General features: G+C 47.7%; 1 protein-coding gene across 1 annotated transcript in view; it reads right to left on the bottom strand.

Annotated features, from left to right (window-relative positions):
* Positions 1–339: 339 nt before the first annotated feature.
* Positions 340–14,699, bottom strand: part of GLE1 (GLE1 RNA export mediator) — a 28,157-nt gene continuing 13,797 nt past the window's right edge. Inside the window, exons 7-17 of the mRNA XM_082695849.1 lie at positions 12,644–12,875; positions 11,174–11,286; positions 10,944–11,013; positions 8,752–8,894; positions 8,462–8,652; positions 6,184–6,313; positions 5,095–5,199; positions 3,619–3,701; positions 2,592–2,655; positions 993–1,734; positions 340–783 (exon numbers count right to left, since the gene is read on the bottom strand). Coding sequence (XP_082551975.1) covers positions 1,666–1,734; positions 2,592–2,655; positions 3,619–3,701; positions 5,095–5,199; positions 6,184–6,313; positions 8,462–8,652; positions 8,752–8,894; positions 10,944–11,013; positions 11,174–11,286; positions 12,644–12,875 — 1,200 coding nt within the window. The 3' untranslated portion in view covers positions 340–783; positions 993–1,665. The remainder of the gene's footprint in view (positions 784–992; positions 1,735–2,591; positions 2,656–3,618; positions 3,702–5,094; positions 5,200–6,183; positions 6,314–8,461; positions 8,653–8,751; positions 8,895–10,943; positions 11,014–11,173; positions 11,287–12,643; positions 12,876–14,699) is intronic.

The raw sequence follows: 14,699 nt of genomic DNA, 5'->3' as shown, positions 1-14,699 counted from the left end.
TGTTTTTGCAGGGGGAGGGGAAACTGAGGCTCAGAAGAGGTGAATGACCCGCCCAAGGCCACAAAACCCAGAAGTGAATTGCACCAAGTCTCCTGACACCTTCTCCAGAGTTGTGCTGTTGCATCCACATGAAAAGACTTTGGTACTTTTCCATTCCTGCTAGATAAAACAAGGTCAGTTACTGGTACATAATTCCAGAAAAGAAATGACCAAAAAACAACAATTTCCCAAGGTGAAGGTCAAGAAGACAAAATACAAAGAAACCCTAGAGCTGGGCCAGTGATGTACACAGGTCAAGGTATAGGAATGCAGTCATATCAACCAACTAGATACTGGCAATGGGTTTTTAAAAATCAAGCTTTATTCCTTGTTTTTTTTGGCATCAGAATCAACGATTCACAGAATGTGTCACTTCAAGCCACTCAAGAGTACCAGGGGATCCCCCTGCCCCCCAGAACACCTCCCCGCAGACGACACGTAGTACAGAGTAGATCCATAGCTGCTGCGTGTTGTAAAAAAGATGGTGAGTCTCTCCTGAAAAAACCTCAATTCTTTTCTGAAAAGCCAAGCTCTGAATTTCTGTAGTGGCTTTAGTCAGGTGAATCTATTATCGCTCTTTACTCAGGACATGTCAACAATTCTAAAGCAGTTCCTAAGTTCTCTCAAACACCTTTATTTTATTTAACCCCCGAGTCACTGCTCGTAGATGCTGGGCTCAGGTGTAATGTTGCAGGCCCATCTCGGCCTGTCTTCATCCAAATTCAAAAACAAACACAGGGGCACCTGGGTGGCTCAGTGGGTTAAGCCACTGCCTTCGGCTCAGGTCATGATCTCAGGGTCCTGGGATCGAGTCCCGCATCGGGCTCTCTGCTCAGCAGGGAGCCTGCTTCCCTCTCTCTCTCTCTGCCTGCCTCTCCATCTACTTGTGATTTCTCTCTGTCAAATAAATAAATAAAATTAAAAAAAAAAACAACAAAAAAAAACACAGCCGCCCCCCCCCCCCCCCACCATCCTTGACTCATGCATCCCTGGCCATACAGGGCCCAAACTCCAAATTAAAAGGACCAACAGTGTGTCCTTTTCAACGTAACATGTATCAACGGTCCTAGTCCCAGATGCTAAACTATTTGATACAATTTGGGACTTAATCTTCGCCTACAGGCATTTCCTCTGAATTTATAACAACTTCACGAGCTGAGAAAGGCACAACCACCACACCGGGAGCTGCATGCGAGAATGTGGGCCTCGACCATTAACCATACTCTGACCAGGAACAGCAGGACTTGGGGCGGGGGCGGGTGCAGTGGAAGGGGCGGGCTCAGAGGGAAATGGTGAAGGGACTACACAGACTTCCTGAAAGACACCAGACACAAAGGGGATGAACCATCAAACCAAGTACTAAACTGCTCCTCCCCACACTTCAGAAATGAGAAACGCCAATGCCATTTACTCTGCCATGGGGACCCCTTAAAGAGCATTCAGCCTTTGAAGAGACCCCCGAGATTTAGGGAACCCTGAAAAGTCTCCTCTCCGAGGCGCCAGGTACAAATAAATTGGTGGATTTCTAAATCTGACATGACTTCTCCCAAATACAGCTGTTTTCAGTTGCTTTATTATTGTCCCTCTCAAACAAAACGGTGATGGTGGGCAGGCGACAGAGGGCCGTCAGGAACGCCAGAAGGAGGAAGTCAGAAAGCCCTTGGGGACTGGAATCTCCTTGCGCTGCAAACATTTCTGGTCAGGGAAAGAGGGAGAAAACAGTGATTTTCTGGGTACACTCCTCCCGACATCGAGCATTTGGAAGCAGCTTTGAGCATTTGGAGCTAGCTTAAGTCGTCCGAACAGCGGTCAGCAGCGGGAGGAGTGAGACCAACACCAGGCAGGAGCCTTCTGCCTCCGTGTGAACCGCAGCAGGGGCCCAAGGCCAGGCTGCCGGTTCCACTGCACCACCCGGTCCCCCGCAGCCCTGCCTCATCCTTCTCACCTGCCTTCTGCCCACTCAGGCTATAAGAAAGTGCAAGTCAGGGGGCCGTCCCGGCAGACCTACCACAGGCTTCCAGGCTGTTGGTCACACTGAGCCTCTGGTTTCCAGCAAATGGGAGGAAAAGGGAGGAGACTGGCCGAAAGTGTGGTTTGTTCTCACGGAGAAGAGGGAGCAAATTTCCCAGTTCCCCAGAACGGAGACTGAGGAAGGAGCCTCAGCCAGCAAGCAAGAAATGTATTAGTGATGCCAGACTCACTTGGGACATTTTATTCATCCCTAAGGCAACTTCCCCTCAGGCAGCATGGACGGCGGCACAGGAGAAGATGATGAAGTGCCGCCCCTTAAGGTGAAGGGGGACTCACGGACCACAAAGCAGAGTTCAAAAACACCAAGGAGGGGGCGACTAGCTAGTTCAGTCACAAAGGAGGTGACTCCTGATCTCGGGGCTGAGTGTGAGCCCCATGTGGGGTGTAGAGATGACTAAAATAAAATAAAATAAAATAATCAAGAGGAAGACTGCAATTCAAGAGCCTAGAGGTGCGTGAGAGACATGGGCGCCCTCGAGGGCAACAGAAGCTCAGAATGTGTTGGTCTAAGGCCATCTTACCTCTAAGAACTGCTTGAGGCGTATGAAGGAACCCATCTGTCCTGAGCTTGTGACAGCTTCAATCCTACAGTGAGAGGAAGAAAATACACGGATCACAGCTGTGATTCCCACTCCCCTCTGGGAGAAGAGTTCGGGACACTGCTGATCCAGAGGAAGGGGTAGATTGAATGACTCGGAGAGACGGCTTCTGGACTAAGGATGCGGTCATTCTTCCAAAGGGTCTCGGGCTTCTTTTCAAACCAAGGGATAAAGCAGAAGAGAGGACATTCCTTTCCAAGGTCTTTGCGATCAGGCAGCGTGGGTGCTGCCAAGGCCTCTCCCCCAGCTGAAATGCCAGGGTGTTGAGAGGAATGAGAAGGGCCCCTAAAGGCGAATGCCATGACAGCGTCAAGCAAACAGCTGCAGAAACTGATTTATTAAGGAAGTTGGATTCTCTGGGTTAATTCCTGCCTGCATGTAATCACCGTCCCAGATTAGCTGGGAAGTTTGGAAAAAAACAGAGTAAAAGAAACGTCAGGTATTTGTAACCCAGATCTTCTTAATTCATTTTTCATTTAATATTTATTTATATTATTTATATTATATTATATATATATATATATATATATATATATATATATATATTTAATAAACATTTAAAAGACTCGGGTGCCTGGGTGGCTTAGTTGTTAAGCATCTGCCTTCAGCTCGGGTCATGGTCCCAGGCTCCTAAGATCGAGCCCCACATCGGGCTCCCTGCTCAGCGGGAAGCCTGCTTCTCCCTCTCCCACTCCCCCTGCTTGTGTTCCCTCTTTCGCTGTGTCTCTGTGTCAGATAAATAAAATCGTAAAAAAAAATTCTTTTAAGACTCTTATTACAGTTTGAAAGCATTTATTCAAATGTCAAAGAGGTGAAGGAGAAGAGATGACGTCACACGTACTACAGGTGCATCTCGAGTCAAACCCAGCACGTCACAGCGCACAGAGGCCTCTGACACCACGTGTTTCACCCACTGAATCCCACGTTGTCTAGTCAATGCGCCACATACCTGGGGAAGTAGTCTTCTTTGATGAGAAGTATCACCTTCCAGAACTGCACCTGGTACTGCTTCATGAGGGCATTCCCACACACCTACAGGAAGAGACAGGCGCCGTCAGAGCAGAGAATGCAAACTCACGCTCAGGCAAGAGACCCGTATAGCACACCGACACTTTGCCTTTACTCCTACCAAGAATTTCAGCCTCAGTGCCACCTAGCTAGCTCTGCAAGGGAATAGATGGAAAGATCTAACCTTGTTCTGAAGCATTTCTCTGTATATAACACCTCCATTACACCAGACATCCAAGAAACCAGGTATTTTAGCAAACTGGGAAATGTGAATCCAACTTATTTATTCTTCTGTGATTCTACTGAATGGAAAGCTTTCTGAAGGCATGGCATTCCTCCGAGCCATAGCAAGCAGAACATACAGAACATTACCATGTTCTCAAATTTATTCAGGATCTCTGCTCATGTTGTGTGACTTCAGGAACTCCAAGGTGAACGGAAGCATTTGGCATTCCTGGCTTGACAGCCCAGATCTGTCATGGAATGTGCTCCAGGTCTTTAACCTTTAAGAAATGTCTCCTCTCCACAGAAACCCTTACCCTCATCCTATAGTGGTGGCCCCTCACGGGCAGACAGGACTGTAAAGAACCTTTTGGACGAGGGAGAGACCTGACCCAAGCAAGCTGATCAGATTTATTTTCCCAGGAATGAGGGATCACAAACAGGGGGTGACAGTTGCACTACACTGGGTGGCCACACTGAGGCAGAGGGCTGTAGCCCAGGATGGCCATCGTCTCCACTGTGCACAGAGAACTAGAGAAAGCCGGCCTGCGCAGTAAGACTGAGGAAGCCTGCGGGGAGAGCACAGGAAGGACCACTAGCCCCAGGGAGATTCTTGGTACCTCGTAACATTCTAGTTCCTGGTTCCGGGCCCACATGACAGTTGCCTGTACACTCTACCCTTGGTTCTGGGAGTCGATGCTCTATCCCTAAAACAAATGTCCCTTTCTGCTTATGCTGGGATGTACAGATATTTTCTTCTTTATAATAAGAAGACAAGCACACAGAGAAAGAAAGCACAAGGGGAGGGGTGCCTGGGTGCTCAGTGGGTTAAAGCCTCTGCCTTCGGCTCAGGTCATGATCTCAGGGTCCTGGGATTGAGCCCCGCATCGGACTCTCTGCTAGGCAGGGAGCCTGCTTCCCTTCCTCTCTCTCTGCCTGCCTCTCTGCCTACTTGTGATCTCTATCAAATAAATAAATAAAATCTTAAAAAAAAAAAAAAAAGAAAGCACAAGTGGAAGAAAACCCAAAGGCTAGGTTTGTTTTCAGCACTCGGGGAAAATGTGTGACAGTGACACTGGGTCCTAATGCTGCTGACCATTGGCCTCTGTTTCACACTGTTTACCAATGCAGGTCTCATGGTGACCAAAGGCTGTGTCAACCACTGTCCCTCTTGTGTGGTAACTGCATTACATACCTCCAAGAAGTCGAAGAGGAGGGTGGCTGTCACATCTGACAGGGGTTCCATATTTAAGATTTGTGCCAACCAGCGCCAGCCATGATTTAAACCATGAGGATGAATCTGGGAGGGGAGACACTTGGTCACGATTTGATCTCATTGTATCCAGAGATCTAAACCCTCAAGGTTATCTTCCAGCTGTTACTAAGTAACACGGACCCCCAGATTATCGAAATCAAGCACATGCCAAAGGGCAGAAACAACACAAGATGAACAAATTCTGTTTTCACATGTGCCAACACCTTGGAACCCACCCATTCATTAAAGGAATCCCTAATCCCCATGTAGCAGCTTTGGTTTCAGGGATCCCAACAGTTACCTATACAGACATTTTACTTATTATCCTTGGTACCCTTAGCACAGAATGGGACTCAGCAGGTACATGGTAAAGACTTGGATTCGATCCACTTACGATCCCTTCTCTTTAGGTCCCCAAGTACTTCACTTCTCCATGTCTCTAATCTGCATTCTTGGAGTAAAGCACTGGGCTAGCAGCTCAAAGCCTTGCACCCCAGCTGTGGCTTTGTCACTGGCAATGTGTGTCCCTAAAGTTCGCTGAGACCCCATCTGCTCATCTGAGACATGAGGCACCAACCAGGTCTAAAATGACACTGAACTGGGGCACCTGGCGGGCTCAGTCGATAGAGTACGTGACTCTTGATCTCGGGGTCATGAGATCAAGCCCCATGCTGGGCGTTAGAACTTACTTAAATAACAACAACAACAACACCTGATACTGTATCATTTAGAGCACTCCTCTTCTAATAGAATACTAAACTTAATGACTGGCTCACAACAGACAGACACTCTTACAAACCCAGTCCCTTAAAGGCTCAACTAAGTCAGTTTTTGAACAAATAGCTTTGCTGGTCCAAGTTTCCTAACACTCAACATCAACTTCTCTAAAGCACACCAAGGGGGCCGCAGTACACACGAAGTTCTCGTGTAATGAGGCCACCCCCGCAGCAAGAAGGGCAACAGGCCCCGGGGACAAGATACACAAATACGGTCTGACCTCTCACTGGGAGAGCAGGCCGTCTCCACTACCTCCTGCCGGCTCCCGTACGGCCACCGGAGCTGGATGATGGCGGCGTAGAGTCGGATCATCCCAGACATGCGCTTTAGAAAGTTGTCCTGCTGTTCTACTTTGGAGTCCTTCACTTGGTAGCCGAGCATCCTGCGTGGGAAGAAAAGATCCAACGTGATAAGGCCAAGGCGAGGGTGACAAATCACTGGCTTTTTAGGGCTAAAAGGAACAATCTAGTACTGTACCATTTAGCATTATTATTATTAGCAGTAATAGTCTTTTTTTTTATTTTATTATTTTTAAACATTTTATTTATTTGAGAGATAGAGCGAGAGAGCACAAGCAAGGGGAGAGGCAGCGGGAGGGAGACATTAGACTCCCTGCTGAGCAGAGAGCTGGACATGGGCCCAATCCCAGGACCCTAGGATCATGACCCAAGTGGCAGGAAGATGCTTAATTGACTGAGCTACCCAGGAGCCCCAATATTAGTCTTTTTTTTTTTTCTTTTTAGATTTTATTTGACAGAGATCACAAGTAGGCAGAGAGGCAGGCAGAGAGAGAGAGAGGTGGAAGCAGGCTCCCTGCTGAGCAGAGAGCCCGATGCGGGGCTGGATCCCAGGACCCTGGAATCATGACCTGTGCCGAAGGCAGAGGCTTTAACCCACCAAGCCACCCAGGCGCCGCCCAATATTAGTCTTTTAAAGTAGGCTTCGTGCCCAGATGAACTCTCCATCTCTTGACTGAATAGCTACATAATCTACAACTGAGCCAACCACACGCCTCAATTTTTTCTTTTTTTTTTCTTTAAAGATTTTATTTATTTATCAGAGAGAGGGGGGGGGAGAGAGCGAGCACAGGCAGACAGAATGGCAGGCAGAGGCAGAGGGAGAAGCAGGCTGCTTAACCAACTGAGCCACCTAGGCGTCCCTTTTTTTTTTTTTTTAAAGATTTTATTTATTTAAATTTTTTCTTTTTTTTTTTTAAAGTAAGCTCTAGGCCCAACAGAGGGCTCAAACTCACAAGCCCAAGATCAAGAGTTCTATGCTCTATGGACTGAGCCAGCCAGGCGCCCCTTTTTAGCACTATGTATCATTATTTTTACTAAATATCATTATCTCTGCAGAATACTTTGTTTACAAAGCACGCATATGGGCAATCATATCTATGTATTACATAAGTCTCACAAGGCAAACTCACAGAATTTCTTTAAAACAATTTTTAAGCAATCTCTGCACTGACATGGGGCTTGGGCTCACAACCCCAAGATCCAGAGTCACACGCTCTACCAAAGGAGCCAGCCAGGCACCCCAAAGTCACAGGACTAATGGATATCATTACTCCCATTTGCAAATAAGGAAAATGATGCTCACAGAACTTAAGTGATTGGACATTTTGCAAATCATTAAATGATGAACAGGGCACAATTCTAAAACCCCTGGCTCCTGGACTCAGTGTTCTTCTATGCTAATTATTGCACCTGAATCCACAAAATCCCAAAGCAGCCAGTCTGTATGAAAGACATTGGATTCTCTGATAGAACATTCCAGGTATGTATAAGGAGCTGTGAAATGAAGGAGAATAAACCCCAGTTCATTTTTTTTCTCTTAGGATTATTTTTTATACACACACACACACACACACACACACATTTCTTTTTTTTTTTTAAGATTACTTATTTATTTGACAGAAAGAGAGATCACAAACAGGCAGAGAGAGGGGAAAGCAGGCTCCCCGCCGAGCAGAGAGCCCAATATGGGGGCTCAATCCCAGGACCCAGAATCATGACCTGAGCTGAAGGCAGAGGCTTAACACACTGAGCCACCCAGGTGCCCCTCATTTATATTTTAGAGACAGAGAGAAACAGAGTACACAAATGAGCAAGGGGAAGGGCAGAGGGTGAGAGAGAGAATCTCAAGCAGACTTGGTGCCCCGCCTCCCATGACCCTGAGCTTGTGACCTGAGCTAAAACCAAGAGTCAGATGCTTAACCTGTGCCACCCAGGCACTTTCAAACCCCAATTTTTTTTTTTTTTTAGATTTTTTTTTTTATTCATCCATCAGAGAGAGAGAGGGGGAGAGAGTGAGCACAGGCAGACAGAATGGCAGGCAGAGGCAGAGGGAGAAGCAGGCTCCCTGCTGAGCAAGGAGCCCGATGTGGGACTCGATCCCAGGACGCTGGGATCATGACCTGAGCCGAAGGCAGCTGCTTAACCAACTGAGCCACCCAGGCGTCCCTGAAACCCCAATTTTATTTGCATTTCATTCACCCTGAGGAGAGTGAGGAGAAAAACCACCTCACCTCTGATAGTCTTCCAATGCCATTCCCTCCTTGAAAGCCGGGTAGAAGGGAACAGAGTAGGGGCACTTCCTGTGGAGGTGAGCGAGAATGAGGTCGCCCACTCTGGGGTGGAGCTCCCAGATTCCCGACGCCACGACCGCGATGGGGAATGCTGCCTCGTGGTGAGAGGCCACCTCCTCCTCTCCTTGTTTCTGTGGGAGCAGAGACAGGACTGCTTTAGTTACTAGGGAGAGAAGCTTAAAGGCTGTGCACCAGCCTCTCCCCAGACTTCTGGCTACAAGGTTTCTCACCACGAATTTCTCTGCCAGCTTGTACTGCACGAAGTCCAGGCCCTGTGGGTTCAGGGTGACGGACACGGAGTGCCCGCCACACTGAACGGGTTTTCCAGAGAGCAGGCTGTGGATCTTGTCGAAGATCTCCTTCAGCTTTGAGCCTGGGAATGACAAAGTCGGTTAAAAGACTCTACTGCAAACCACTCTGCTTCTCATCATTGCATTAAGAAGGCCTCCACGAGAATCCAGCCGTGCAGCCCCCCACAAGGTCAGAACCTGAAGCAAAAATACTTTTGCAGAAAAAGATATGACACACAAATAAAATATGAGCTGCCTGGGGTGTACAAGTGCATGAAACGTGGTACCATTTCAAAGGAGCTCCTTGTTTGGGAGTGAACGCCTTCTGAAGCGGACACACTGAACAGAGCGGGAAACGGTACGCAAACAGGTGTGCAGCGGCTACCGAGCCCAGGAGCTGTGGCCGACATCCCTAGAGGGGTCATGTGCGTCTCTGGGAAAACCTTTCTAAAGGATCTTCCCAGCTCTCAGTGACTCCCCCTTCCCCGGGACCGGCCTCCCTCATCCACAGACACGCTGAGGTGGGCTCGTGGTGGCTGTGCGCCCCAGCCCCACACTGGCTACGGTGTGACGAGGAGTAACCAGCTGAGGCAATCAGCTAGCGACTGAGTCACCTCCTGGAAGTGACTGGCCCAGCTACATACGTGCTCACGAACGTCACACCCCTGCACCTGCCAAGTGGTCTGAAGAACAGTGGTCTACCTCGTGAGATCAGAGATGTGCAGAGGGAAGATGAGAAAAAAGGTTCCTAAGGTTTCTAACTGCTGAGACCTAGCCCCATTCCTGCCAGCAGGTTCTGAGAAACACCCCTGTAGCTTTAGAATAAATGCCTTTTTTGGGGCCTAAGCAGATCTAAATTGGTCTTCATTACTCAAATCTTACTGAGACACCAAAATAGCAGCTCCCACTCCTGCTAAGTCATACTTCTGTACTACTTTCCTGATGGTTTCAAAGGACCAAAATTCCCCATCAGCCCCCTTCTCTGTGCTGCTCCAGTTAGGAAAGTCAGCTCCCAACCCTCTGCATGGCATGGCCTCCCACATCCCATATGCCACACCAGCACCGAAGACATTTAAATTCGGCTCCAAATCTAACCACTCATGGATGTCTGCCTTTCGAGAGGCAGGAATCAGACCCTCTCCTTCTCCGTCCTCAGCAGGTACTGGGCCCTGACTCCAGAGCATGTCTGCCTCTGGCTCTTCAAGGACTTAACCCTGATGGTGCGATGAAGGGCGTAGGAAACGTGCAGTAAGTGCAGACCAGCAGAACTCGGACCTGCTCAGAGGTGAAGAATGAAACAGGACTGGGGAGCCTGAGGAGAGGAGTCAGGGGGTGGCCTGGCTGTCATGTGAAGCTTGCCCTCATTGATGCTGTGAGCAAAGGAAATGGCGCTTTAAAGTCCTGAAAGTGATTCATGTTTATTTGTACCTTGCCCTGATCTGGAGAGAACTTTCAGGCAGCAGAGTGATATGTACGTTCTGCCATAGCCCCTCCCGTGGGCAAGAACTGCAACTTGTCGACACATTCTAGGCCAGGAGTGAGTCAGGGGAGCCGGGCCCCGGGCTAAGTCAGAGCAGCTTTTCCACTGTTCATGCTTGCCAGCCACCGGGCCACACAGCTTGTAAGCTGGAGGCTTCCACATCTAGAGCTCGAGAGAAATGAACCACTGTTTCTGAACGAGAGAGAGAAGGGTCTTTCCCCTATCTAGTTCTCACTCTCTAAAGCTCAGTCTCCGGAGAGATCAGGAAGACTTTCTAAAGTATGAAGGTAGGTTTCAAGCTTGGACAAGCTAATATTATAAGACAAAAGGAAAGAAGGCGAGTCACATCCTAGGTTCCTGGAGCCATGTCTTCAGCAGGGATTTTCAATATCACGTAAGAGCCTTTCTAAAGAACTTACTGTTAACAGTGCAGCTTATTTATAAAAAGCTAGTCAACCAACGTGTAACAAGTACCTTCTATGTGCTGAACAAGAAACAAAGGACAGTAAGACCTAACTCATACATGCGTGATCCAATGTCACCTGTCTGAACAGACTCTGCCTACAGGAACCTTACAGAGGAGGAGATCTGGAGTCTTAAAAAACAGAACAAAGTGAAGCGGAGGGCCACGTTCTTAACTCCTCTGACCAACCTGCAATGGTGGAGATTTGGCTCACTGGGATGGTGGCAGCCTTCTGGAGGTCCATCTTTATCTTTTTGACCTGCCGGGAGAGAACGGGGAGAGGCAGGCAGTGTTTGGAAGAGCTGAGTAGATGCCAGGAGGATTATGGAATGTGACACGCTAGCGACATTCCTTTGGGACATGAGGCTGTTTACAGAACTACCAGGCCCCAAGGGTTCCCAATCTACAGCCCTTCCTACCTGACTGTCTTTGCTGTTGGTCAGTTCCTCAAAGGCCAACACGCACTGACTAGAAGCATCCTGCAGCTGCTGGTACCACTGCATTGTACTGTCCTGTACCTTCACCTGGAGGTCTGAGAAAAGAGAGCCTTCTGTGATAGCTAGCATTCACTGAATACTGTTTGTTTGTTTATTTGTTTAGTAAAGATTTCATTTATTTATCTGACACAGAGAGACACTCGAGACAGGGAACACAAGCAGGGGGAGTGGGAGGGGAGAAGCAGGCTTCCCATGGAGGTAGGGAGCCCGATAGGGGGTTCAATCCCAGGACCCTGGGATCACGACTGGAGCTAAAGGCAGATAGTTAATGACTGAGCCACCCAGGTACCCCCACTGAACACTTAAAAAATATATATATATGTATATATATATATGTATTTTTTTTAAGATTTATTTATTTGACAGAGAGAGATCACAAGCAGGCAGAGAGGAAGCAGGCTCCCTCCTGAGCAGAGAGCCCAATGCGGGGCTCGATCCCAGGACTCTGAGATCATGACCCAAGCCGAAGGCAGCAGCTTAACCCACTGAGCCACCCAGGCACCCCTATATATATATTTATTTAAGCAATCTCTACCTCCGGTGTAGGGCTCGAACCCATGACCCAGAGATCAAGAGCCGCACACTCTTCTGCTGAGCCAGTCCAGCGCCCCTTCAGCAAACACTTAATATGAGCCAGGCACTGTTCTCATCAGCTGATATAGATATTGTTTTCATTGTCACAATAATCCTACAAAGTAGATACCATTATTATCTTTGTTTCCTAGATAAGGAAGTAGGTGTAGAAAGGTTAATTTGCCAACATCACATTGCCAGGAAGTAGAAAAACTACATTCCCATGGATCTCGCTCCAAAGCCAGCCTTCAACCATTTTGCTATACTGACCCTCTCCTATGTATTAAATGAGCATCTACTGTGTACAGATTTATTTTACACTTAGAAGGCTGAAAAGTGATTGTTACATTATTTTAAAGACTCAGAGCAGTTGAGATGCCTGGGTGGCTCAGTCAGTTAAGCGTTTGCCTTCGGCTCAGGTCATGACTCCAGGGTCCTGGGATCAAGTTGCGCATCAGGCCCCCTGCTCAGCAGGGAGTCTGCTTCTCCCTCTGCCTCTGCCTGCAGCTCCCACTGCTTATACTCTCTCTCAAATAAATAAAATCTTAAAAAAAAAAAAAAAAACCCAAACCCAAAAACCTTGGAGAAGCAAAACCTGGGATAATACATCTACCAGAACGATACATAATTTTAAGTCCCCATGGCAAGCATCTGGCGACACATCAACCAGACTGCATGTAAAGTCAGTAAAAACTCAGTAGTAAATTTTACTTCATATAAAAGTTCTGGTATATCGTCCTGAAGCTTAACACCGTATTGAAACACATGCTTGTTTCCTCACATTCTGGATGAAAAGACCATATCCACGGCAGCACCCACCTTCATTCTGTTTCCCTCCTGGGCCCTGGCTGGGAGCTGGGGCCTCTCTGGGGGCCTCCGGGCCCTGCTGCATTTTTGACTCCTGCCGCTTTTCTCGGGCCGCCTCCTCATCCTGCCTCCTCTTGTCCTCACGGGCCCTGGTGATCTCCTGCTGCAAGCTTGTCAGGAGGTCCCGCATTTCCTGCAGGGCTCTCTCCGCCACAGCCTGGTCCTCTGCTGTGGGAAAGCCGTTCTGTCAGGGGGACAGAGGGAGAATTTGGTGTCCCTTCTCTAGGCACCTGTGAAGCCGAACCACAACTCACACATGAGTCAACAATTTCTAAGTTGGAACTGCTGCACCAGTGGAGTGCCCATGTTCAACATGTTGATGCCGACTGTCTCCTGTTCTCTTAAAGGCAATGACCGATTTACTGTCACAACCACAGACACACCCGAGTACGGATTCTTCCATGCTCTCACCAACATTGGCTGGAATAACTTTTTACAAGTTTGTGACAGTAGTCTAGATAAAAATGATACTGTGTTTGGGGACCCCTGGGGGGCTCAGTTGGTTAAGCAACTACCTTCAGCTCAGGTCATGATCCTGGTGTCCCAGGATCAAGTCCCTTATCAGGCTCCCTGCTCAGCAAGGAGTCTGTTTCCCCCGCTGATCCGTCCCCCTCTCACACTCTCTCTCTTTCATTCTCTCTCTCAAATAAATAAATAAAATCTTTTTTTTTTTTAAAGATACTGTTTTGTTTTATTTTAAAGTTTTTATTTATTTATTTGACAGAGAGAGATCACAAGTAGGCAGAGAGAGAGAGAGGAAGAAGCAGGCTCCCTGCTGAGCAGAGAGCCCGATACGGGACTCGATCCCAGGACCCTGAGATCATGACCTGAGCCGAAGGCAGCGGCTTAACCTACTGAGCAACCCAGGCACCCCTGTTTTGGTTTTTTTTTTTTTTTTTTTTTTAAAGATTTTATTTATTTATTTGACAGAGAGAAATCACAAGTAGATGGAGAGGCAGGCAGAGAGAGAGAGAGAGAGAGAGAGAGAGAGAGGGAAGCAGGCCCCCTGCTGAGCAGAGAGCCCGATGCGGGACTCGATCCCAGGACCCTGAGATCATGACCTGAGCCGAAGGCAGCGGCTTAACCCACTGAGCCACCCAGGCGCCCCTGTTTTGGTTTTTTTAAAGATTTTATTTATTTGACAGAGATCACAAGTAGGCAGAGAGGCAGGCAGAGAGAAGGGGAAGCAGGCTGCCTGCTGAACGAGAGCCTAATGTGGGGCTCAATCCCAGGACCCTGAGATCAAGACCTGAGCCCAAGGCAGAGGCTTAACCCAGATCATGACCTAAGCCGAAGGCAAAGGCTTAACCCACCCAAGTACCCCGATACTGTGTTTTAATTTGCATTCCATATATTAATGGTGATTTTTACACTTAATTTCAGGGGGCACCTAGATGGCTTAGTCAGTTGAGCATCTGCCTTTGGCTCAGGTTGTGATCTGAGGGTCCTGGAATGGAGTCCCATATCTGGCTCTCTGCTTGGCAGAGGGAGGGAGCCCTCTCCCTCTGCTTGTAGCTCCCCCAGCTTGTGTGCTGTCAAATGAATAGATAAAATCTTAAACAAAATAAAACAGTTTCAAATTTACCAATTATATTTCTCCTTTTACAGCTGCTTGTCCTGTCCTTTGCTCATCTTTCTGTTAGTGGAATGGAAGTAGACAGAGAATGATTTGTTTACCTTTTCTCCCATAGATCTTGAGAGCTCTCTCTGAACAAGGACATTAAATTTTGGTCTGCTATAAATGTTACAAATGTTTCCTAAGTTATGACGTGTCTTTCAGTTTTGTGTACTTTTATCTATTGATCCTTCCCATTATGACTTGTTTTCATTGCTATGCCTCCACATCTTAACATAATTCGAACATTCACCTAGATTTTTTCACTGAACATGATTTATTTCTGTTTGTCTCTTTGACAAAGATTATGGAGTTAGATGAAAGAATGGTACAAATTTAATCTTTTTTATATTATTTGACAGAGAGCGAGCGAGCGAGCATCAGTAGGGGGGA

Source organism: Mustela nivalis, assembly GCF_964662115.1.
Source record: "Mustela nivalis genome assembly, chromosome: 13".
Lineage (NCBI taxonomy): Eukaryota > Metazoa > Chordata > Mammalia > Carnivora > Mustelidae > Mustela > Mustela nivalis.
Note: the sequence above shows the minus strand (reverse complement) of the source record. Positions and strands in the feature narration are given on the sequence as shown.